The sequence below is a fragment of the Hoplias malabaricus genome, chromosome 2 (genome assembly GCF_029633855.1).
Source record: "Hoplias malabaricus isolate fHopMal1 chromosome 2, fHopMal1.hap1, whole genome shotgun sequence".
In the NCBI taxonomy this organism is placed as follows: Eukaryota; Metazoa; Chordata; class Actinopteri; order Characiformes; family Erythrinidae; genus Hoplias; species Hoplias malabaricus.
Window position 1 is genome coordinate 73,682,162 of NC_089801.1, and position 27,191 is coordinate 73,709,352.

Below are 27,191 nucleotides of genomic sequence, written 5' to 3' on the forward strand. Positions count from 1 at the left end.
TTGATGCTGTAGTGTTGCACACTCCTTTCATCTTTATTGCTTAGTGTGAGTTGGGTGTGGATTCCTTAATTATTTTTCTTTCTCATCTTGATGTTCCGATAAAACCAAGCATGTTTAATATCACATTTTTCTTTGCAAAATTTGTGAATTAAAAAAATCCTTAGATGTGGGAAGGTGTGTGTATTTAGTCTTTTAAAAGCATTTATTGAGTCTTTTCAGAGTCCTCTAATGTATAGTTAGCAAAGGGAGATGAAGGCTGCGCCTGTCCTTAATGAGAGAGGCGGGACAATGAGGACGTGGGCGTGGCGTGTCGTCTAAAAGGGGCGGGGCTCTTTTCAACGGTCACCGCTAGAAGTGAAACACGACAGAAACACAACAGAGCAGCACAGCGCTGACAGTAAACTCACTCAGCGTCCAGAAAATAAAAAAACACACACCGGAGAGGAGCCATGGCAGAGGATACCTGCTCCCCACGGTGGATAAAGGAAAATAAAAGAACACCTCTGTGACATTCAACTGTCCAGAGATGACTGAGGCGGAGGGTTGACGGGGTCTTTAAAGCCAATACATCTTGTTTCCTCCGTTCTTCTGCGGTTATGGTTCCGAAGTCTGACAGTTCTCCCTCAGAGAAGGAAAGTCACCGATGGGATGTGGGAGGTCAGGCTTCAGTTTCGGACACCTGAGGGACCTGAGGGCGCCCTCCAAAATGTCCGTGTGCTTCACCATGTTCATCATCCTCACCTATCTGTTCTACTGTTTCACTGGCTGCTGTGACTCGGTGCCGACTCCTCTGTTCGAGCGACAAACTTCCACCAGCAAAAACAAACTCTCCTCGGAGGACGGAGCCCAGCTCCACAGAAACCTCTCCGCCGCCCGGGACCCGACCCGAGCCCTGGCCGGAGACGAGGGACCGAGCCCTGGGGCGAGTTCTGACCTCTCCGTGCTGAACGCCCCGGGCTCGAAGGAGTTCCCTCAGGCCATCATCATCGGCGTGAAGAAGGGCGGCACGCGAGCGCTCCTCGAGTTCCTCCGCGTGCACCCTGACGTCAGAGCCGTGGGGGCCGAGCCGCACTTCTTCGACAGGTTTTATGACAAAGGGCTCGAGTGGTACAGGTGCGTCCAGCGCTCAGTTACTTTTCACTGCTGTTAAACTGAGGGAGGTCTCACAGTCTTTGACCCCGAAGGACCCCGAGTGGAGGTCAGGAATGTGTCAACGGGCTTTCCCTTTACCTTAAAGTCCTTCTCTCGTCGATTAAACTCAGAACAAAACCTCTGTTCTTATTCTATTACAACTATCACATATTTAGGACCTATTTCCCCCCCAAAAAAAGTCCCTTAATGTTTTAAAAAAACGGCAACATTCAGTACACGGCGCTATGAATGTTTAAATATTTAAAGACAATCTCAGTTGTTGTGGATTTTTAGTTTGACAACATACTTTGAACACGTCAGCTCTCCTTCACACTGTGTGAAAAATTCATGACGAATGGACCAATAGAAATGCTCTAATTTTTGTTTTACACTGAATTCTATTGAACGCTATAAGGTTTTTTTTTCCTTCTCCTGTAAAAGTTATGTTTTTCTCCAGACACAAACCTGCCTCTATCTGCACTCAATGTTCCACGGCACGCAGCTGTGTAGACAAGTTTGTCTTTGGGGGATGGGATTGTCTTTGGGACAGCAAAAAATACTCAATTTGTTGACTGCTTATTTTGCTTGTAAGGGGTTAATTATATATATTAAATACTAATATAATTATCTATACAGATATCACCTTTCCCAAGCTCAAGGTCACTCTACAATAGTGGCGCACAGGAAAAGGGACATGAAATACATATACAATGAACAAATGTAAAGGAAGGAATATAAAAAAACATGGCTTAATTAACAGAAGCATGAGTGGGATACGACAGAGAAGACAGGAGGCTCTTTAACTGAGATTTGAAAGTTGAGATGGAAGGGATGCTTCAGAGTCTCTGCAGTGGTGTATTCCATTGTTTGGGTGCCACAACACTGAAAGACCTGCCACCCATGCACACACGAATCTTTGGAATTACAAGTAAACCATGACTGGAAATTCTGAGAGTATGAGCTGGAATGTAAGGATGGAGTAACGCCGATGAACGCAGAGGAGCGAGGCTGTGTAGGGCTAGGGTTAACAGTAGTATTTTGTACTGAACACAGGCTGTGACTTGTAAGGGAACAATCCACAACTGTAATTTATGAAATCCACGTCTCTGTTTTTGGCACTTACATGTATCCCTAGAACATTTAACTCATGATAAATAAATATTATAAACACAAGTGGCCATATATTTACTTATACATGTGTGTTATACAAGTCACAACAAACCAACAAACAACCAGTGTGTGTCTATTACAGCAGTCTATTCTTTTTTAAATGATTATAAAAACCCTAATCTAGATTAAAACTAGCCCTGAACCCAATCCACATTTCCAAGGAACGGGTTTCAAGTAGGACTCCAGAAGTATGAGGATAAAGTTCTGCTAAAAATCAGGTCATAATCAACATTTCTAAAAAAAAACTACAGTCATTTTTTTCCTCATATACAACATGAGCTATTACATTTAACACTGATGTGGTGAAGTAGTGAGTCTAGAAGAAAATCGTTCTTGGGGTAGTATATGTTTCAAATCCTGTGTACACTGTAAAAAATTTATTGTAAATTTTACAGTAAAATACTGGCAGCAGAGATCCCAGCTATTTACCGTATTTTTACAGGAACACTACTGTATTTCAAATTTACAGCATATTACTGTAATTGAATAATACAATAATTTACTGTAAATACTGCGATTTACAGTAAAATACTGTAGCAGACTCGCTGTAAATTTACAGCAATTTTTACAGTGTACATTTCTTTTAGAATACATCAGAACATTGTCATAAAACAATGTCTCAGTTATAGCCCTTCAGACGTCTGGTTTCTGTCCTCACTGCTGTGAACATAGGTTATTTCACTTGGATGCAACATTTCTCATGAAATCACTCAAAGTAATATTTAAAAACAAAAATTCTCTTAAATGAACTACAATGTAACTTCTTTGTACCCAGAATCTATAGCCCTTTCCTCTTCTTTTCTCTTTCCAAGTCAGTTGTGTGAGCTGTTACAAAGCAAAACTGGCACAGTTACTAAATGAAATTAAATATAGATAAGGATTTCATAACTGAATGTTAACAAATAGATAAAACCAAACAGAAAGTTGATTGTTTTCTTCTCATATTATATATATATGTCTTTATTACATTTATATAAAGTAGTTAGTGCACCACAGTTGCTGTTAGGTAACTATCATTCTCATGATGAGATGAATCCGACATGTTAGAACAGGGTAAACATCTATAAATGTACTCTAGGGCTTTAGGACTGGAGTTGTGAAATCCTCAGTGATTTAAGATGTGATTAGGTTGCTTTTTGGCTTCATCTGAATTTTCCATCAAAACTCCTTGGCTGTTATTTCGCTTCACACTTGTATTTATGAGTATTTGTAAGTTATAGTACATTTCTATATGGTTTTGAATGCTACATTCACTTAAAAGGAGCCTGACACCGCACTTCCCTTGCAGTGGTTTTGAGCTTGAGAGATAACGTAGGCTCTTATATCCCTATAAACATGGGTTCCATACACTCAGACAAGCTAAACATGTATAGACTGTTCTTCAAGTCCTAGAAAATGCGGAGGAAATTTCTGGAAAAGTGTAATAATGGGGCATTAAAACAACAAGATTTAATATTTGATCATTTTTTAGCTACATATGTGTTTTGAGTCTTTATTCTTGGTATAGCTTGGTATAACACACACACACACACACACAAACTGAGCTTTTAACAGCCTCTTATCTCTATGTAGCTTGTCTTATCAGATCTATACGTCACTGTGTTATAACATTAAGTGTTGTAGTGTTAAATTTAATGTTAACAATTAACATTATTCTTATTAATACTGAAAATCTATTATCAATAGCCCATAATCATCAAACGCCAGAACTAAAGCCTACACATTTCTTTAAATAATCCACTATTAATAAGAAGAAATGCTTATTGCGGTGTGTCCGAGTATAATCTGAGTTCTGATTTATACTAAATACTCCAGTTTGTGGAGTGGCTGTTTAAATGCCACTATCTGAGTCTCAGTTACAGCTCTCGAGTTCCAGCTGTTGGGTGTGGAGTTTAAGTGCGGCTTTGATAAGCTTCTGTGCAGTAATTGCTCACCTTTGATGAGTTAGCAGGTTTACGTTCTCTGTGCTTTCTAGCGTCCTCTCTGTTATCAGTCTGTCTCTGTTCTCATCGTGTGCTTTCACGTTTTTAATTACGCACCTGCATTTTACAGCACAGATTCTGAACTTTGTTTTATCGACTATAACATTTTAAAATGAATAATCCAAAAGGCATTCTATTATTTTAAGTATTAGTTGATTCTAATTTTCCTCATTGCAGTTATTTCCAGAATATTTGCATAATGGAATAGTTATAAATACAAAGTAATTCCCAGTGGTTTGATGTGAACAGCTCAATTCTACACAAACTTAATAAACCAGAGGTGATTACAATGGTGTTGATTGAAACCAGGCATTTGAATTTTATTTATTATTATTATTTTTAGAAGCTTCCCCATAGATAGTTACTTGAGATAACGAATGAGACACTGAGACGTCAGTAAAAACAATATTGAGACAAACGTTTGGATAATGCTTTGGCACAAACTATTTTTTTTAAATTCAGTCACGGTAGCAATACACGCACAAGGCGTGGTAAGCCACAGTGGCACCCAGAGTAAACTCTTAATACGTGTAGTCACTGCTTGAACAAAACCTCTCATCCCCCTAATTGTAACTTCAGTCTCTTTAATTATTTTGCAAGTGCTCTTCAGCCATTTCAGCTGCTCCATTCATCAAAGGGTTCTGCAAAGCAGCAGTGTTCGCTGGTTTTGAATGTGTAATAAAATGGCCGTATCTGTCACTAAACTGAATTTTTCAGACCTTTTAAAAACGTATTTTACAGATTATTTATACCACACTACTGTAGCCACATTTCGGAAGTAGTCTGGAAGGGAATCGTACGAGAGTATCTTCAATCACAAGTGATGCCACAGCCATCTGCTGCTGGGAATATATTAAGAGACTCCCTCTCTCTGTGGGTGAGGAGGATGGCCTCCCTCTGTCACCGTTACTCAACATGACAACTATTGCAGATATATGTTGTTTAATAGAAATGGCAGTCTCCTTCAAATACGTTGAACTGTCCAGTGACGTAACATCAGTGGGAGTTCAAAAAATGCTGAGGTCACATCAAATGACTTGGAGAGTGATATCAGTATGGGGCAGTTAGCACACATATAAAGCCTACATTTAATTTCACATATATATATATTTGGCATTGTGTTGTATTACACCATTTCTGTGTATGTGGAGGTATGGGCTGAGTGTTTTTAGGTGTGTGTGTGTGTCTGGTCATTGGTCATTGACTCCGCAGGTCACTTGTCAGTCCACTTGGTTCATTAATATCTCTTGCCAATAAACAGCAGAGCTTAGAGCACTGTCCCATTGGCAGGACATTCAGTCCCCTGCCAATAAAAAAAAGACTCCTCATTGACCCACATCTCTCTCTCTCTCACACACACACACATCTGAGCTGGATCAATAGAGTTATGAATATTCAGGAGGCTGAATATTATTTCTGTATTGAACAGTGAATGGGAGCTGAGCTGGGGATTGTGGGCTCAGAGCTGTGTGTTTTTCTTTCTGCTACACTGACCTTGTGCTTCAGAACCACACACAAAAGCATACATGCAGCTTTGCTATAGTGTATGGTCACTGGCTTGTGTCAACAAAAGTAACCCAACGACAGTCTTGTCAACACCAGTGGGCTTGTGTTTGTGTGTGTGAATGCGTGTGTGTGTGTTAGTACAATTACAGGTTAGCTTTGGAGGTTGCCAGCTGGAAACTGTGGCAAACTCTTTAATCTTTCATCAGGGGGCACAGTTTAAAGAGGGATATAGGAAGTGGTCACTCTATTTTGTGACAGAGGGAGTGAAAAGGCATGGGGAAACGGTCCTTTAAAGGCTTATTTTTTATAACTAAGGGATGGGGGAAATATTGCATCTGTGTAGCAAAATGATGTAGATATTATTTTAATAGTGAACAATGATAGTTCGGCTCTGGTTTCCTCCCACGGTCCAAAAATAGAGATTGGTAGGTGGATTGGCTACTCTAAAGTGTCCATAGGTGGCAGTGAATTTGTGAGTGTGTGTCGCCCCGTGAAGGACTGGCGCCCCCTTCAGGGTGTGTTCCTGTCTTGCACCAAGTGTCTTGCACCCACCGCGACCCTGAACTGGATAAGGGCTACAGACGATGAATGATAGATAGTTCATTGAGTTGGGGATTGTGAGCTATGAGCTGTATGTTATGAATATTACACAGTAATATACACAGTATTATAACTAAACAGTAAATATGTAGCATATGGAAATTGCAGCTGTTGTGATTTGAAAATTGCAAGCATTTAAAATAGAATTTAAACATAAATGTGGCTCACTTTGAGTGCAGTCAATTAAGATGATAACTTGTGATATATATATATATATATATATATATTATTATTATTTTTTTTTTTAAATGTACCACCCATGTAACAACCCTTATGCCACACATGGAAACTCAGCTTGTTTTTTTGGCACAAAAACAATATATTTACATATATCCAGCTCTTTAGCCTTAGACGTTTAGCTCCGTCTTCTCAAAACATTTATAAGGAGTGTTTCAGACTGGATGTCTGATTTAAAAAGGCACAATACAAAGCGAATCATATGCGTACAGTAACAAACAAAACCCAGAGCGTTATTCGGAACAAATTTATTGACCAATATTATGATAATAACTGGCAAAAATGTTCTCTCATGAGCTTCTAAAGCAATACAGACTGTGAATTGATCACAACTGCCTTTTATGTAATAAAAATATTTCCAAATGTCCTATAAATGGAAAGAGTTTCCAGCTGTTCTTTAGAAAATACGTATTTTTCATCTTATTCCTAAAAAGAGAAAACCACAAAAGCCAAGAAATAGACATTTCCCAGGAATGGCGCTCTCCATTTCCATTTGCGTCTTGTATAATCACTGTTCTGTAATGATATTGCTTTGGCAATTTGGCGAACAGCTAAATGATTGATCCTTATGCTTTTCCTCATCTCTGTTGCAAGTGTATTGTAATGTTTCGGGGTGTAAAAACAACAATATGTTCTGTTAAAAGCAACGTGTGCATTTTTACACCCCTCATATATATTGAAGCTCACTGATAGGACCAGGATTGTGACTGCAGCTATCTTCAGCTATCTCCTTCATCTAACACTGCAGTAAAACTACTCATCTTCTGTTTTCACGACTCCATAAATCCCCAGCTGGTGTAAAAGTTATCTCCAGATCAATGCCATGTGCTCATCGATCCCTCCCTATACCTGACTTTATTACACCGCTGCCTGGCCACAGTTAATTAACCCACGCATATTCAATCTTGTTGACAAGCGTCACTGCCCTTATCATCTGTTGACATTGTGTACGCTTCTCCAAGGTGCTCAGTAGATACATGTTAGGAGTATTTCCATTGTGTAAGAGCCTTTGTTTTGTTTTATTGTTTTTCCTGTTGGCTCATGGCCCTCACAGTCACAGTGGGATACTTTCATGGTGACTTTGGAAAGACAGCAGTGGTCAAATTTAGATTCATTCACAGTGGATGCTAAAAGACTGCTCACCTCTACATTGGTGGGTTCAGCCCATATTCCTAGCGCATAGAAACTCAGCAGGAAACACTGTCACTGTCCTAAGAAAACCTCATAAGTACCTTTTTCAGTAGTAAGAACTTTTTATCACAAATAAACACTGATGCTGCTCAAACTCTGTTTTAATTGTAGATGAATGAACATTGAATGAAGATTTTTATCATTCTACAAAGCTACCATTAAACACTTTTTTGCAGAGCTTGATTCCACAGAGAACTTTTCAATTAGTGGTTCTTTGAAGATGTGTGAGTATGGGAAGAAAAAAAAACTCCATAAATGGAGACTTCCGAATAAAGTAAGGGGTCTAACATTAGCGTAAGGGGTAAAATATTATGAATAAAACGTGTGCAAATGTGGAGAGGCTTGAAGTTAAGTTTTTCATTAAATGAAGGTAAAAATTACTTTATGTGAAGGGTCTATAAAAAAAAACATTTTTCATGGCCACTCCTCACCTAAACAAGTATGGTTTTCTAAAACCTATTCATTAAGGGTGTCTAGCAAGGCAGTGGTTCTCAAACTGAGACTAATGGTTCCCCCAAACTCTTAATCTATAAACAAAGGGATACTCTCAAAATACAGATATTGTAAAAGTATATAGTGGACTGTCTACACTCAGTTACAGCAAACTAAATGTTGTTCTATATCCTCACACAAAGAGCTCTTTCTAGCAAATCTTTTTACAACAGGGAAGTATTTTATGTTTATGATGATTGTGACATCATAAAGCACCATGATCTATTCAAGATTCTATCTGCAGATTAAGACAGTGTTTGTAGGTTGTACATATCAAACTGTGACATAAAACGTGATAAACCCTTATGGAAATGTAATTCACTGCCCTGTGGATGAATATAGATTTTCAATGTGGAGAAAAAACTCAAGTCAAACAAGGGATCAATGTTTTGGCGGCTTAGAAGATTGACCTTACTACAAGCAATTCCTTATCGTATTACACTACACAAAGTGACGGAAAGTGCTGATACGATCACAAGATGAATAATCCCTCAGGGTTAACGCTAGACAGGATTGTTGATCCGGGGCCAGTTATCTACATAAATTGATGTGTGATCAACAATGATTCATGGGATTGCTGTTGAAGTTAGCGTTTAAAAAATCATTAGCGTTAGTTTCTCACCTGACAATCCACCAGCAGTAAATACACTGCCTCAGTCAGAATATTAAGAGGTGCTTTTGTGATTTAGGAAACATAAAATTTCCTATACAAGTGAAATTACATTTCCTGAGTTACATCTTTTGCATCAAGAAGGTAGAACTGAACAATAATATCTAACTGGTAAATAAAAAAGAAAGGTTTGGTCTCATTTGTTCTCTGGTGCTTAGGAAACTGGGCGTGTAACTGGAAGGTTGCCGGTTCGATCCCAGAAGCTGGCAGGTCATGACTGAAGTGCCCTTGAGAAAGGCACTTAATCTCCAACTGCTCCCCGGGTGCCATGGCTAGGGCTGCCCACCGCTCTGAGCACTGCTCACTGCCCCCTAATGTTCACTGAATGTGAGTTTCACTGCACGGATTGGGTTAAATGCAGAGAACAAATTCCTCTGTGTGCAGCACAGTGGCCAATAAAGTGATAAAAATTCTAATTCTCTTATCAAAGTGGTCAAAAAGGGGTGAAATTAAGTGTTTTAGATCAATAACAGCATGTGTCTTTATTCTGACCAGTTGCTGTGTCTTTGTTTTTAGTCTGTTTTCTTCCCAGAAAACTATTATATACATTTTTCAGAACTGATGAATGATGTAGTTCATTCATTCATTGTTTGTACCCCTTATCCAGTTCAGGGTTGCAGTGTGTCCCAAGCCTACCTGCAACACTTTCACTGGGCGCAATGCGGGAACACTCCCTGGAGGGGTGACACACACTCACACATTCACTCATGCACTCACACCTATGGACACTTTTGAGTCATCAATCCACCTACAAATCTGTGTTTTTGGACCGTGGGAGGAAATCGGAGCACCCGGAGGAAACCCCCGCAGACACAGAGAGAACACACCACACTCCTCACAGACAGTCACCCGGAGGAAACCCCCGCAGACACAGAGAGAACACACTACACTCCTCACAGACAGTCACCCGGAAGAAACCCACGCAGACACAGGGAAAACACACCACACTCCTCACAGACAGTCATCCAGAGGAAACCCACGCAGACACAGGGAGAACACACCACACTCCTCACAGTCAGTCACCTGGAGGAAACCCATGCAGACACAGGGAGAACACACCACACTCCTCACAGACAGTCACCTGGAGGAAACCCCCGCAGACACAGGGAGAACACACCACACTCCTCACAGACAGTCACCCGTAGGAAACCCCCGCAGACACAGGGAGAACACACCACACTCCTCACAGACAGTCACCTGGAGGAAACCCACGCAGACACAGGGAGAACACACCACACTCCTCACAGACAGTCACCCGGAGGAAACCCCCGCAGACACAGGGAGAACACTGATGAATGAAGTGTCAGTGATAATTCACATGCTCTTTAATTTCACATTTACAGCTTGCTTAAAAAAAAAAGATTGTCAATAATATAATAATAATATTTCTGTGCTCAGTAGACCATTGCATTGGACTGAACTAAATCCATTTTACCAAGACTTACTATGTTTCATTCTAATAAAATATGCCGTGGTTTTGTGTTAAGTATGGACAATATTCACAATATATTCAGAAATGCATACTTATAAATGATATAAATGTCATATTACCCACTACTACTTCTGTAAAATAACTTATACCTGCAGTGTGGTGTAAGTAAATATGTTACTTAATTCTAAACAACATTTTAATATTAAATCATGGCCTGTCTTCAAGCAAGATGTTGATGTATTCATGTTGTTGAGGATGGTCCTGCAGAGCCTACTGAAGTGTCAGACTATTGATTGCCAGAAAGAGGTCACTAACGTTTAATAGGCATTGACTGATCAGGTTCATGGATGCTGAGGTGTAAAAAACCATCATCTTCCTTCCTCCTGTCTCTGTATCACTGCTCAGAGACAGATGACCTCTCAGTGATAGCCTTCTGTGACCGCTAGTACATGCATGTGTTGTTAAATGTGGCAAAGCGTTATAAGGAATGTTATGATTAAGGAATGTGGAATCAATGAAAACTTAATTGAACTCATGAATAAAACTAGCTGAATAAAACGCTAGCTATGTTGAGGTATAATTGGCTAACTATTTCTGATCCTGCTGCATCTTTAAGGAAACTTTTTAGCATGGATGCTACGTTGATTTGATTAATCAGAAAATGGTACAATCACAACAGTGCAGTAATGCCAAACCTGAAAACCGAGAAACACAGTCCATTAGCTCAGGTGGCTAAGTGGCTAACTATATCTGAGGCCAAAGTGAGGTCAGCTGTGTCTGGACACAGGTGTACTAGCACCACAGAAACGTGGGTGGTCATTTCACTAGACACACCTGCCTTGAACAGAGTCCTTGAACAGAGACTGGTCTTCCATGACGGCATGGAAGCTAAATCACATGTAAGCTAACCGCTAATGGCAATTGTAATGAGAGCTGTGCTTGTATAGATGGTCACTGGTGGTGGATTTAGAAGCTATTCTAGGTGCTAATACATTGGTAAAAGCTGATGTTTGCGATATGATACGTTATAGGTTTGTGATAAATTTTAATGTTTGAGTACTTGTAGATAACTACACATTTAGGGCAGTTATAGAGAGCCTGTGTTCTCTGAAATGATGGCGCACCAGTCAATACTTTTAGCAGCAGGTTGAGTGGTTGTTGTGATCTAAAAGTAATTATCCAATAGAAGCACCAGCCGTCAATAATGTGCAGTTGATTAGCATCAAATCTTCAAAAATGTTCCACTATCTATCATTTAAAGCCTTCCCAGTATGGCCGAAACTTACTTGTAACATTAAGGGCATTTTCACACCTGTAGTTTGTTTGTTCTGGTCCGAATCAGTTAAGAAGCTTGTAATCTTGCAGTGATTTCTGCCTTGGTTTGGTTTGTTTTCACACATTGAAAAATACAAGTGCAAACCAGGTGATATATGTTCTCACCGCTGATTGGTCAGACCTGACTGAGGCGGGAGCAAAAATGTAAACACAGGAAGAAGGTCCTGTGTTCTGGACTAGTGCTTTTCTGGTCCATTACTCTAATTATCGCGGCTCAACTTTAACCAGTTCTTAACCAGTGTCCAGTATGCAAAGCACACCCTCGCTACGAATGCCATTTAGCACCGACCTGCGGCATACACCTTATAGATGAGTCTGATCACATTCTCGCTAGGTTGTTTTAGTCCACATCCGAGTGCGATTACTTCTTTCACACCTGCCCAAGTGAGCCGCACCAAGGGTGAAAACAACCCAGAGTTCGATTTAACTGGACTAATAAGGTGTGAAAACAACCTAATATTAGAACTAATACTAGTACTACTATTGATACTGCTGCTAATATGTTTCAGTGTGGACTGCTTTTTAATGAGACAGCCAATCAGAATAGAGCTCTTCAGAATGTACATATTTAACTAGTCTTCGGAATTTAAATTTTCAGGACGTAAAAGAACAGTAGATATGATTTTGTATTTTAGCTTGTGGGCTCCTGCTACAGTTGCAGATGGTAAATGTCATTTACAGCACTGTCCTGAAATCAAGAGGGAGGGTTGTTTGGGGGGGGTTACATAGTGCAGATTCTGTAGTGGTTAGCCCAGAGTAGCAACGACAGAGACTCTTTTCTACTTATTACAGGTCTGGGAACCATCACAAAGATGTTGAAGCTGTAATTGTTTGGTAAAAATACCACGTAGGGTTCCTTTAAAAGGAACTGTTTTTTTTTTTAACTCTTACAAAATGGACACCCGGGAGAAAGAATAAATAATGTTTATCTCCAATAATCTACTTCCTAATTAGAAGCCCTTGATTTCTTAGTAAAGATAGCCTTCATTTCCTCTTCCTGCCAGATCCTCAGTTCCTCCACATGCCGGAAACCCTTAATTACTCAGAACAAACCGAGCATTTGTCATCTTTTTTATCTGTTTTGCGGAAGTGCTCTACTAATGCGTTTCAGTTTGACATATTGTTTTTAAATAAAAGAGTCACGGAATTTACTTAAAATTGCCTGAAACCTGAAAAACGTTCTTAAGAAGTAGCCCCCTCCAGAGTCAGATCCTGCCGTGTGCTCAGTGATTCCGTGTAGACTCCTGACCTGCCACGACCCTCGACAGGATAAAGCTGTCACAGAAGATGAATGAATAAATGACCACAGCGAGCATTAGGCTTCAGTTTCCTAATCCATAACATCACTCTCAGGACAAAGCTCTGTATCACCATAGTGAGAACCTCAAAGAATAAGCATAAAAAACATTCTTAACTTTAAAAGCGACAATATTTTGCAAGCCGTTTTGATCCCTTCAGGGAAGCTGGCCTTTTGGAATGACGTAAAACTGGGAAAGTTTTGAAGCATGTGTGTAATTTTATATCAAAAAATGTACACCATATTGAATTCATAATTGACACAGCATGGAGAGCTACGCTGAAATCGTAAAGCGCTGAAACCGCTTCCTTCCCTGGGTTAACAGCCCACCCTGACAGACCGTCGCCTTCGAGAAGCTGCATGTTTATTACAGTCAGGGATAGGACAAAGTGCTTCAGCCACGATTAGACTGTATCCAGCTGCTACAAAAACACCAACTTTACTGATTCTCAAAAACCAGCTGTGTGTGTGTGTGTAGAAATGAATTCGGGACATATCCATGTACATAATATTCTACTGCACATGTAATATGTAATTTACCCATAAAACAACTATCTCTGTTTCTCAAGAACATTTCATTTAATGTCACTTTAACTTTTCTGCACAGTACCGTGACTACTGGGATTTTGGCTGTTGTTGTTTTTTTTTTCTCTTCTTCTTCTTCTTCTTAGAAATCTGCAGGGCTACACTTCCTGAGCTCAATCTTCTCACGTTCCATAACAGACACTACGCCTGGGCTCTGGGGAGGCCTGTTCATTGTTCTGATTTATTTACATATGTTTTTCACTTGCATTCATTTTCTTGACTGGTGCTGACAGTTTTGGTCGTCACGGAGACTATTGTTGTTGTTTTTTTAACATATGTATAATACTTGTCCTTTGATTACGCCATTAATAGTTATATTTAATCCTCTCAGAACTATCTCCAACTTACAGTTAATGACATCTTTGTCCGGACATGAAAGAAAGCAGAGGTGGTCTCTCGCTTTAGCCAAGTAGCGGTTTGTCCAAACCGAGGCCCATTTAGAAGACTTTGTTGATTATAATTTGAAGAGTCGTAATGTGTGATGAGAGCGCTTTAGGTTAAACATATAAAGGACAGTTTGTGGAGATGGAAAAAAAAGGTTAAGGTTAAACCATGAAACTCGTGGAATTATTCAATTGCAGTATTAAAAATAGAAAGTCCGTTGTTGAGTTTACTTCCGAAATACGAGGCTTGGCTGACATTGCACACTTGCTGCATGCAGTGTGAGGGAAAAGTAGTTGTTAATGAAGAACTCAAGCAGCTGTGAGATGGTGATGATCCACTTGGGACTAGTTAAAGCAGGTTTCAGATTCTTCGTTATTCTTGACTCCATCTCATTCATTAAATACAGGCTTGTAAAATTTATTACGAACCAGGAGCTCGCCACACACTTATACATGTAGACACACAGCATAAATCGCCCTTCTTCAGAGAAATTTGCCCTTGACAGTGATTTTCCAAATAAAAGGTCCAACCACATCATGAACCTAATTATAACCACAGAGCGAGCAAAGCATTTTTTTCTCATCAGACCTACGTTACAGTAGAGTTCACACAGGTGTGTTCCAGAAAGAGGCCTTCTCCCTCTTCTCCTTTACCTAGCAATTAAAGAGTGATATGCATGTGAAAGGTATGTGTGGGCAAAGCACATTACTGTAAACCCGTCAGTGAACACCTCATAACCTTTATGCTACAGCCCCCAAAAACTCTTTATGAACTCAGCAAAGAGGACACTACTTACATTTTCAAAAGGTTTGCTTTTTTTTTAAGCAACAAAACAGTTATATAAGCTTCCCCTAAATAGCCCTGATTTCAGAAGAGACATTGGATGCGGAGGTCTACAAGTCTTTGGACACACGGGCCGCTTTTCTGGTTCTGAGCATTGATGGTAACTGTTGTGGTGGCTTTTCCACACGGACACAGTTTGGCACAGAGCGTTTACAAACTGAGAAAGAACAGGCACAGGGCCTCAGAACCATTCGGTGGGAGGACTTAAATGATATAAGGATTTGCTGACTTACTCTTTAGGCATTTCACTGCTCAGAACGAAGTTATTCTGCTACTTTTTTACAGCTGAGTAAAAAGTACGTTTCCTGTATTTTTAAAATGCGCGCTAACTGTTTTAACGTACCTTGACTACGCAAGTCTCCTGTTGGCCACATATTCTACAAGCGTACGCTGAAACACTACTTCTTTTTGTGTCCATGAAGTGTAAATCTGTGCTATATTTATGAAAAACAATCAAAAAATATATAATCATTTATTTAGCGCGGTAACTTGCTAGATTTTTACAAGACTCCATGCACTACCTGCTCCTGATTTAGCAATGGAAGAATAAACCATAGCTGGGCCAACAGGTCTTCAACGGCGCGGAACCGTACAGAACCGCCTTAAGAACCATTCAGCCCTGCAGTGGAAAAGAGGCTGTAGTGTATCTGCAGAGCTTTTTCAGATGTGCTTAACACATGTGGAGACACTGAGGGCATCCAACTCTAATTTGTCATTTTGAAAAGCCTTACTGAAAACTGTGAAGCTGGGCTATGAATCATTTCTTAAGAAGAAGTGAGTGGATGTTATCAGATTGTTAAACGTCCTGTTGCTGTTATGACTGATCATTAGGAGGAAGAAATCCTTGCTTCTGAAATCTTACCTCTGCTCTCTTGTGTAGTCATCGAGGTTTGTGGTCAATACTTCAAATTAGAGATAGCCCCTGTCTCTCCGACACCACCAAACACACACACACAGACACACAAACACACCCATACACACACAGCAGCCATACAGCGGAACTGAAACTGATTTTCCCATAAGATAATAAAGGAGGGAGGCTGTTTCAGACAACACATAAGCGTAGCCACAAACAGAATTCATACACTGCCCCACTGTTAGTGAGTGTCCTGTGTGGCTGATGGTTTCTGAGAAAGAGGAAACAAGTGTCTTACTCTAATGGCCCAAACACTAGTAATAAACTGACATCCGAAACCTGAGATTCTCAAATAGTGGAGCAGTCACTTTGTTCAAACAGTTTGACACAAACCGAACGTGTGGTACCTCTTGTTAATTCACGTTTTTCACAAAAGACCATTAAAGGCTAAGCACCAGCGATATGAACGTGTCAAACAAATAAATACAGTGGAATTTGAGTTCCTAACTTGTGTTTATTGATAGTCAGAAAACATGTTATTTCTTACTAATTCAAGGAATAAGGTTTAAAAGACCGCTGGTATCCGCGTCTTGCCTGTGACGTAGATGGTGGACAACAACAACAATGACAAAAAGGTGTGTTGTTTTTGGCTGCAATAATTCAGTGTACAGTGGGACATCTGTGAACAAATGGCCCAAAGATCCCAAAATATCCAGAAAATGGACTAAATTTGTCAACTTTAAACGGGCACTTTGGAAAGGACCACTCCGTTATCTGTAGCTCATTTCACTGGCGCTGTTCCAACAATAGGGGCATGTAAGGACACCAACGAAAGGTGTTCAAGAGCCTCTGTAACATGGAGGTAAACAGGGTAAGGACACTCACTTCGCCTGTTTTAGTTGGTGTTAATTAACGTTAGCTTGACTTGCTAAACTCGGTGGCTCAGATTATACTCGGCTACGTAGCTGCATTACGGAGGTTTATAGTGTCGGATGAATTCGAGTTCGCCTTCGATCACATTTACAAGAATAACGGTACCTCTAAATTTGAGTTTAGCTTATTGCTAGGCTATTGTCATGAATAATGTTGGTTATTTAGCTATCAGCTAGATACTGTCATAACAGTCAGTCATAACGGTGTTTTACCGCGGCGTTGTTCACTGTTGTCCACCAGTGACGTCACGGTTGCGTTGAAGAATTTCCGAAGCGAGCTCGGGTTTTTCCGTCAATTTAATAAAATTGTCAGTTTTAAAGCACATTAAGCTGCTATTTCCATTTTCATACTTCATAATTCATACTTATATATGTCAGTAACTAAAATAATGTGGAATATTCATGGAGGTCCATTAAGTGGTGCTTAGCCTTTAAGGCTTTTATAACACTGCATTTAATCATCATTGACTTTCAGCTGGATACTTTATATCAGGGGTTTCAAGTACGCGTCTGGGTGGGGTGGGGCAAACACTCATAAAATAAATATAATACCGCAGTGTCCCTGTCCTGACAGACCTTGGCCATTCATTTTTCACCCACTACGCTATAGCGAAAAGCACCAGAGTTACTGCCATCTTTTGGAAAATCTGGTAAGACAAGTGGCTGCAGTGGAAAATAATAGACAACTCCAATTAATTGACAGGCATTGAAAATCTAATATCTGATTGGCTGTAGTCCATGATTGACATGTACCCCATCCACTGAACCCTCCCACTGGTCCTCCAGCCTGCAGCATTGCTTACATGACTATATGCAGTCTAAATGTTATCCAGCGCCAGGCCAGTGACTATGGCTTATAGTGAAGATAAATCTGTTGAAGGGAGTGGCAAAAAACGACTGCACTTTTCAGCAGAGGAATGCTTTAGATTCCCTAATAAAGTAATGTGTAACCTGTAAGCCATTTGGTCTGCCTCTGTAGAAGTGAGTGTCAGCTGGTCTGCATCATATCCCCAACCCTTTGTTGCCCATAAACAAGCTTTTCAGGCAGCAGCTGTGATGGTGGAACAGCTAAACAAACTGGAATTCACCAGAAATTAACAGAAAACGGTTCAGGAAACAAGACGAGCTGTGAGATGTTTTACAAACCGGATGGAACTCTCAATGCCGTTCAGGGTTAATGTGAAGAGTGTTCAAAGACTGAACCTGATATTGACACTCGCTCGCTCTGTCATTAAGGCTGAGGTAGTGTCTTCCATGATCTGATGACACAGCTCCTGAGGCTTGTACTCCGAGACCTAAATGTTATGTGTTCACTGCAACCCCCCCCCCATAATTACTTTAATATGCCCCCAGAGACTGAGTCTCTTTAAGAGTCAAGGCACAATTTACTGCCCAGCCGTAGTACAGTGAGCATAACGTAAGTACGGCTCCTTCTGCATAATCCATCTTTTTGTATTGACATAATTTATGTTTTAAACATACAAGACCATACTGGTCTAAACAAGCAAACAAACACTCCCTCCACAGTTTTGTGTAGGGTTTTTTTTTCTCGCTTGTGTTTCCAGCTGACGCTTAATTGCTTCCCACAGTCTTCTTCCATCTGCCTCGGCAATGACAAGCCTGCGTGCTCCTGAGGACGCTCACAGCAACAGAGTGCACTTAACCTGACTCAGTGTTTACGTGACGTGCTGTAGTTAAGGCTTTCGGGTGGTTTCTAAGTAGATAATGAAGGAGAGTGAGGATAATAATTGAAAGGGTCTACATGGGAAGCCATCTCAGAATGAAACGCAAAGAGCACGGTGCTGTGTTCCAAATGACATGTGGCTTTCATGTTGCTCTGCTACTCAAATGTCACTCGGCTGTTCATAATAATACCCTATCATTCAGAACTTGGGCACTACATCGTATGAATAGTTTCGGCTGTTTTACTTCTATGATTTTTGTTTTGGTTTGTATTTTATAATCATTAATATCATTTTAGGTTTATATATAGTCGAGCACATTTAAAAAAACGTGAGCACACCATTCATGAAACATGGAGCATTCTGTAGATGTTTTACCATTTTATCCGATCAACACTGGTGTAACCAAATTAATGTTTATCTCACATTTGCATTGATCCTGTTTATATTTTAAATGCCTTTCATCGACTTCATTTTTATCGGTTGGCATTTGTTACCGCTGATACATTTCCAAACGTTATTTCACCGTACTCTTCTCAATCTGTGGAAACAGTGGGAACAGTGGCAGCAACAGTTTTACAGATTAAAACCCTTAACCCCTTCTGATAAAGGATTTATGACAGTGAGCCCAGTGTGAGGAGGGAAAATCACGTATTTATTGTGGAGGAAAGCACTGTAACTGAGTGCTCCATAAATGGTGTGCTCTCGTTTACAAAAAAATATGCTCCCAAAGTCTGGCTTTAGCAATATTCCCAAAAAAATACTAAAAATAAGATAAATAATGAAATGCAGTTATATTCAATTTACTTTCCAGGCTTTGAATCTGCAATTCTTTTATATCACCCCCCACTTCCACTTGAGTTCTACTCAATAATGGGGAAGTATTGCTGGGTTATGCAAGAAACATAACTCAGTAGATTAGGAAGCAGTATTCCAGTAGGATCGGGCCTGTCAGGTTCATGTGATTCAATTGTAAAACATCTTCCAAAATTCAGTTACTTTACATGTTACAAGTCATAATTATACACACTATAATTCTTCCTACCAGCACAGTGGGAACTTCCTCTTTAGTCTCAGCTGTTTCCTATCTGAGCAACGTTCCTGCCAGATGTGGTAGAGTCCTGTGGCACTGCAGCTCTGGTCATCAGACGTCCAGGGGTGTGCCGTCTAGATTAGTTCCTCCGATTAAAAAAAAAAAAAAAGGAGTGCTGTACACTGGGGTGCATTTTTTTAAATAAAGTGTGTGTGAAATATATGTTTTCTCATTTTTGCTACATAGATGTGATAATCAAAACTTCAGAACAAATCATTCAGGACTGGGCAAGTAGGGTGTTACAAATATTACATTATGACTGTACAGTGTTATTCCTTGATTTTTCCAGAATTAAGTCCAGTGAACATCACGTTTCCCAGGTTGTTAACACATCAGTGTTGTGTTCATGCTCGAAGCTGTATAATAAACACATAATCAGTCACCACTATTGCTAAGCATTTCCTCTTAGAAAGCGCTCCAAACGTGTTCCAAACATGCAAAATTAGACAGCCAGGTTTTCATACATCATAAACCTGAGGCACTAATCTCATCAGCTTGCAGGATGTGTAGGAGGAGGAGATAAAGGCAGGGATTGCTTATTTATAGATCTGCACATACTGGGGGAACATGAATGTCCATTGTTACATCTAAGCCACATTTAAGCATTAGTATATAAATAAATTAATTTTTTGTATTATTTACTATCTAACAGAAATAAGTATTTAGGGGGTTAATTGATGACCAGGACTTTAAAATCCTTATAAAGGTATTTGAAAAACAAAAATCCAGTTTATTTCCACATTTTCCCCATTTGTGTCAAACACTGATAAATATCTTAGAATAAAATTTTAAATAATTCTGTTTACATTTTAGAAATAATTCACAGGACAGACAATAAAACTGAAAACCTTCAACTGAACAATAAATTGCTGTTTCAAATCTAAATAATACCTCAGAAGTTTAGTTGGGAACTCTAATCCTGCAAAAATAATAATAATAATAATAACCAGAATAAAATATAAAAATGAAGAATTACTTATTATATTATTATATTACTTATTATATTAGTTTGTTAATTCATTCAAGAATACAACAACGATTACATAACCTACAACTTTCTGCGGCTTATTCTGTTTGAGCTCAATTTCGTGGCTTTAATGTTCTGAGACACCATTTGCCATTGCTGTAGAGAAACTGCCTGTCTACTGTATTATTAAAAAGGAACCCATTCAGACAGTAATACAAATGTGTGTTTGGTTAATGGTGCATGGTTTATATCCACCCTATTTATTTGACTTCAGTGGGCAATCAGTGGCAAAAATCTGGACTATCTAGACTTTCAAATCCCATAAGGTTCTTTCAACTGTGGTCACCAAGGAGAGTATCTAAGGAGATCTTATTCAAGCCTAATTCTCCAGGGCTAGCATTCACAAAGCTTCTAGGGCTGCGGATGTAGGATCATATTCCTCATTTAGTCAGTAAGATCTTCCAGATACTGATCAGAGATCAGATCTAAATCGAGAGATTTGGTGAATGGCTTCTATGTTGGTAGCTAAACTCATTAAAAGTTATTTTAGGACGTCTTCAGTTAGACACTAATCAGCAGTGTATAAAGCTGCCTTTTAACAAGATATTAAAGGATTATTCATTCAGACTACTGTCCACTCATGGCCTGGTTCTATTTAATCACATATTCATTTTGCAGGCCACCTACATGGCTATTGGCTACTAAATAGAGAGCTAAATAACAGCCAGGCCTCATGCTGATAAACACATCTGTGCTGCAGTGCCGCAAGCTAGCATTCCTGACCCAGATGCTAGCCGCTAACACCATACAAGGTGTGATCAAAACAAACAGTTGTTAGCCTCCGTATCTTGCTAACAGATGCAGATGCGTCTCGATAAAGAACAGAAGCCGTATAGTTGGTAGGAGTTCTAACAGAATAAGCGTTAGTGGTAGATAGAGGGATTTAATGAAGGTACAAACACGCTAGCTTGAATTTTATCATTGGTCTTTTCAGCTTTGAAGATGAAGGGGTGGGACGGGTGAATGCAAGGGCTTTTTTTTTCCCCAGAGTTGGCAGTGTCCAAACTATTCGCTGATTACAAGCCAGTGCTCCGAAAATGTAAACATGATGTCAGTGTGCAAGGCTAGCTCCACTATTGCTTCCATTAGCTTGATTACATTGAATTAAACACACACTTAGCCATGTGTACTCACACAAAGCCAAACACACAGAGCTTGCTCTTGAGACACCGGGCAAAGAACGAAAACATGAACTCATTAACCATGTGATTTTGAAACTGAACTGTCTACTCTTGTCAGGACACACACACTCTATCAAACACATGCCACACACAGCTCCCAGGGGGAAAAAATCTCACTGGTCCATACAGTGTGGACAAAACATTTGTTGTGTAATGAAATACATTGTAGCCACTTCAAATTTTAGTTATTGTTTCACTACTGATTATTTATTCATAAATACATGATGCTATGGGAGTACATATATAAAAAAATCAAACTGAATCTTTTGAATACTCACTTCCCCTCGCTCTAGAAAGGTCGCCTATGGTAGGGTTAGTGGATACATTAAGGATAATGCCACTTTACCAAGTTTATGATTAGCACTACTGCTAACCAGTGAACCACATTACATAGCATGTTTATACGGCCCATGAAAAGATCCTATGATTTGCTCACAAGGGTTCCTCTGTGATCCCAGCACTAATCTGTGTCCTTCGCATGAAGCTAAGAGGAGGTCTCACAAAGTAATATGATTCATATTAGAGCGCTGCATTAACCTCATGGCAATGACATGCCGGTTAACCTCAGAGCTGGAAGGAAAGAAAGGAGGAGAAGAGACGAAAAGCCACAACCAAAGCATCAGGCCAGACCAATGAGGAGTTAATCTGCTACACATGCTCATCATGGAAATAATGAGCCCATCTCAGAACTTCATTTGCATGGGACTTTGGGAGGAGAAAAGCTTGATTAGTTGTCTTATTCTACAAACCTGTAATATTACAAAATTTATTACAAAATTTCCAGAAAAGGTTGTTTTTTTTTAAAGAAGACACATTCTAAACTGTAATCTGTTAAATCACTTGAACATTTAAATGAATAAAGTTGAAAAATTTAATTGTCTTCTGTCAATATATGTTTAAAAAAAAGATGATGCCTGAAAAATTAAGACTAAAAAGGTACACGATTAATACAGCTGTGGATGGCTCCAAAATTAGCACTTGAACGGGTAACAGGTGAGGATCAGGCTTCACAATTTAGATGGGTCATTGTTTACGACTTTACACGACTGTTAGTCAGTTCAAAGACAATGTTTCTCAGCACAAGACTTTCTGTCTTTCCATTTACGGTTAATAAATGCATACAAAGATTCAGGGAGTCAGGGGAGGTCTCTGTGCGTAAAGGCCATGGGCAGAAAGCGTAAATTAATCTAGCTAGTGACTGTGAAGCCCTTCCATCAGCATTGGACTCAACTTGGGGGACTGGGACGGAGGGAGACTAAAACATAGATGGACTAAAAGACAGTCGAAATGTTGTGGCAGACTAGTCCACATTGCTGCTTGTTTTTGAACAAAATGGATGTCACATTCAACCTTCATAAGACACAGAGGCCAGTACTTAGCAAAGAATCAGCGAGAAAGTATAACTGCTTAAATCTAAATTGCTTCAACACCTTTCTTTTCTAAATGCGGGCCTCAGTGTATTATGAATGTTCCATGTTTTTGAGAGCCATGCACCGTTGAGCTTTTAAGAACGAGTATGAGGTGGACGTTTTTATTTTGTCGTTAGATTCACCCTGCCAAAGCTGAAAAAGTTGGTCCCATCCAGTTGGTCCAGTTACTAAAAAGTATAAAAACCAGCATCTGTGGTGGCATGGGGGTGCGTTAGTGCCCATAGCATGGGTGATCTGGAGATAGGAGAAGATAACATTGCTGCAGAGGCTTTTATTGGCCTTTAGAAAGACACATCTTGTTTGCATTCCACATTCAAAACTGCAACAACATTCTTCAGTTCTCGAATGATTTTTAAAAAATGTATTAAAAAATGTTTTCAATGAGTTGCAGACATTCATTTTGGAATTTGTTTATATTTTTAAGAATAGAATTAAGTTTGTCACTGAAAACAATGAAAATCTCCTTTGTCCGTTAAATAAAGGTGCAAATTAATTAACAAATTACAAACAGCAGATTTTTAGCAAGTGTCCCTTTCTGAAAATGATGTTTGCAGATGATTTCACCATGAAATTCGTCACGTGTTCTTTATAAAGTCATTTTAAGCATCACATGCTTTCTGGAAGATAAACATGGTAACTTTCCAGAGTTGCATTCCATAATTACTCTGGGGCTGTGATGTACTGATGATATGCAGCTATGCTCTTAAAAATAGGCTTTAAAGGGGTCTTTAGAGCAATACCATATAAGAACCAGTAATGACACATTGGTACGACTAAAGAAAATTTGTCATGACAACTCATAAAAGCATGTTTATAGCATGGTTACTCTTTTGTAGCAGTGTTCAAGTAAAGTCTAAGCGTTTTTTCCTGGAATCCTATGTCAAAGCTAAGAATTATTCAAGAACCTTGAAAAGACATTAAACTGGAGCCATGAAAACAGTAGGTTATGACTGTGGAACCAGAACGGACACTGAGTCTTCAGCAGAGACAGTAAACCCTTGGTGCCAGTGGAGTTACAGAATTCCCACAGCATGGGAGGCCCATGGCCTTCGTTGCATTTGTTGAACTCAGTGGCTTTAAGTAGCCACTGTTCTAAGAGCAGTTCCCCGCTCTCAGATCTTGTCCTCGATTAACCCAACAGACAAGGATTAGCTGGTCTCAGATCAGCATATGCAGGACCTTGGAGAGACCATTCATAAAACCTGCAGAGGAAGTCCCTCAGGAAACGAGTACTCAGAGATTACTGAGGTTTTGAGGTTTTCTCTTTAAACCGACCAGATGTATTTCTTCTGGCTGCTCAAGCTGACTAATACTCATTTCACAAGGGTGGCTTTTTAATAAAGTAATTGTCCATGTTTATGGAATTCAAAGCTTGGGATTATTAAAATAAAGACTGAATAATGCAGGGTTGACATCATCAGAGACATGATTTTTTTTAGAGATTTATTAATAACAAGAAAATCTCACAAAATGAAATGCAAAACACATGGCCAAGGTCTCGGATTTGCCTTCATGCTGAGACTGGTGATAGTGGTGAAATGGCTGCGCTGTCATTGTTCATAAAACATTTTGATTAGGATTTTCAGGATGTTTGGCTGGAGTACGCTTTAGGGTTTTGAGGCTCAGATCTAAAGCTCAGAGTATTATCTTCTCATACTCTTTATAAAAGAAATGTGACATATTTTGCTGTTTCAGCCTTATGAAATGCTTGAAGTAATATATAACATCTTTCACTACTGGTACCAATACTTTTTTGATTGTCACTGTTATGAAATGTGAAATATAAAGTGATTAAATGTTTACTTTTCCATCTGGAAAGGTTTAAACGTGGCTGGGTTCAGATACGTAAATTAAACTACCACATCCATCGTAGGCTGAAGTGTAGGAGTGCTCTAAGTAGCTAATGGATTTTAAAGTGATACCTTCTGCAAGTCAAGGAGGCTGTGCTTGGCAGTGCTTGCAGATGACTTATGGATCAATTAACAAGCAGCAGACAGCACGAGGTAACTGTCCAAATCAAATTAAGTTATCTTTCTCTCCTTTATTGTAGGAACCTAATGCCCCGTACTTTGGAAGGCCAGATCACCATGGAGAAGACCCCCAGCTACTTTGTAACCCGAGAAGCCCCTGCTCGTGTCTTTGCCATGAGCCGCCACACAAAGCTCATCGTTGTGGTCAGAGACCCAGTCACCAGGGCCGTGTCGGACTACACTCAAACTCTGTCCAAAAACCCTGGACTGCCGTCCTTTCAGAGCCTGGTCTTTAAGAACTCCAGCAAAGGGTTGATTGACACTTCATGGAGTGCTGTGAGGATTGGCATCTACGCCAAACATCTGGAGAACTGGCTGCGTTTCTTTCCCCTCTCTCGGTTACTCTTTGTGAGTGGAGAGAGGCTGGTAACTGACCCCGCAGGGGAGATGGGCAGAGTGCAGGACTTTCTGGGCTTGAAGAGGGTGGTCACCAACAAGCACTTCTACTTCAACCAAACCAAAGGCTTCCCCTGTCTGAAGAAGCCCGAGGGAAGCAGCAGACCAAGGTGTCTGGGCAAATCTAAAGGCAGAGCTCATCCTCAAATATCATCTGAAGTGCTGCTCAGACTCCGAGAATTCTACAGACCCTTCAACCTCAAGTTCTACCAGATGACTGGTCAGGACTTTGGCTGGGAATGAACATTTAACACAACACAACACAACAATAAAACATTATATCCTAGCAAGATCATCTTAAATGTAGTCAATGTATCAAATAATTCTCTTTATTGATTGTTATACGTCTATTGTAAAATTAATTAACCTATTCCTAGACTTTTTTGCTTTCCTTAATTCATTTTATCTGGTTCAAGTCCATTATTCCATTGGCAGTTGATTTGAATTTTTCAATAATTACAATAATTTAGCTTTTTTCAAGAAGCAATGCTCAGAACAAGCTACATTTTCTGCAAATGGAATACAATACTTGAAATAGATGTATTACGTAAAACAAATAAAACAGTCTAGACATTTTTGGAAACTTAATATTGTTACCCATAAATTCAATGAGAAATATTAGCTATAATGACTAGATTTAAGAAATCTGTGTTTGTTTTCCAGTGAAGGCCATGTGGACATAAAGAACTCTAATCAGTCTGAATGGCATCAAGCCACATGAAGTTGGACTTTTTTATTAATCTGATTCAAGCCACATTTGTAGGTGGCTTTGATCTGATTCAAATCTGAATTCTAAATATGTAACTCAGTTTAACAAGTTTGATCACAATTTGTTTGCTTTTATCAACATCTGGGGCAGAACTTGCTTTCCCACCCACAATGTACTCACACCTGCATCATTACTATTACAACCAACGTAGCTATGCCAGCAAATGTGACTTCAGTCCGATCACAAACTGGAACCTGTTACATTTAACTGCAATGTGGAAACTCACTGTAAATTTGTAAATATAATCTAAACTCTTAAAAATAAAGGTTCTTAAACTCTTCTTGGTTTGACCATACACTTACGAAAACACATTATGTGGAGTGCCTTGAAACCTTCTAAAAACGTTCCTCAAACAAATTTAATGAACTCTGTTTGGCACCGATATTTTTGAGTGAATTTTGAACAAGAAATCACGTAATCATAGTTAGTTATAAAAGGCCAAACAAAATGGATTTAACCATAACAAACATCGCCATGCCTTTATAATACTTCAAAACTAACCAGAGAAAATAATTTCACACTACTTTTCAAAATGTTTGTACAAATACAAAATCTAATTCTTAGGGCACAATATATACCACTCAGCAAACGTTTACATAATTTTTTTTTTATTTTTTTACATTTTAACATTATGAGGAACTGAACTGTAAAGGTCTCCTTAATAACGGAGAAAACTGTAGAATATTTAAAGCCTCAAAGTTAGAGTCATAGATTAGATCATGAGGTTAGCAAATAAACTTTCCTACATTACTCATCCATTAATGTTTCAATGATATATTATATAAATTATATAATTTTGTTTAACAGATAGTGTCGACTGAAATGCTACTATGAAGTCACTATAGAATACAAAAAAGGCAGTTATTAATATGACAAGCACAAGTGCCAACGAGAGTGTTTCTATTAAATTTGCAAACTAACAACAGCTTTGTAAAATAAT

General features: G+C 39.3%; 1 protein-coding gene across 1 annotated transcript; it reads left to right on the top strand.

The window, feature by feature from the left end:
* Nucleotides 1-26,716, top strand: LOC136686306 (heparan sulfate glucosamine 3-O-sulfotransferase 3B1-like). The gene is made up of 2 exons (XM_066659991.1): nt 1-1,113; nt 25,107-26,716. Exons 1-2 carry the CDS (start codon nt 644-646, stop codon nt 25,723-25,725), a joined length of 1,089 nt encoding a protein of 362 aa, XP_066516088.1. The 5' UTR covers nt 1-643; the 3' UTR covers nt 25,726-26,716.
* Nucleotides 26,717-27,191: the final 475 nt, after the last annotated feature.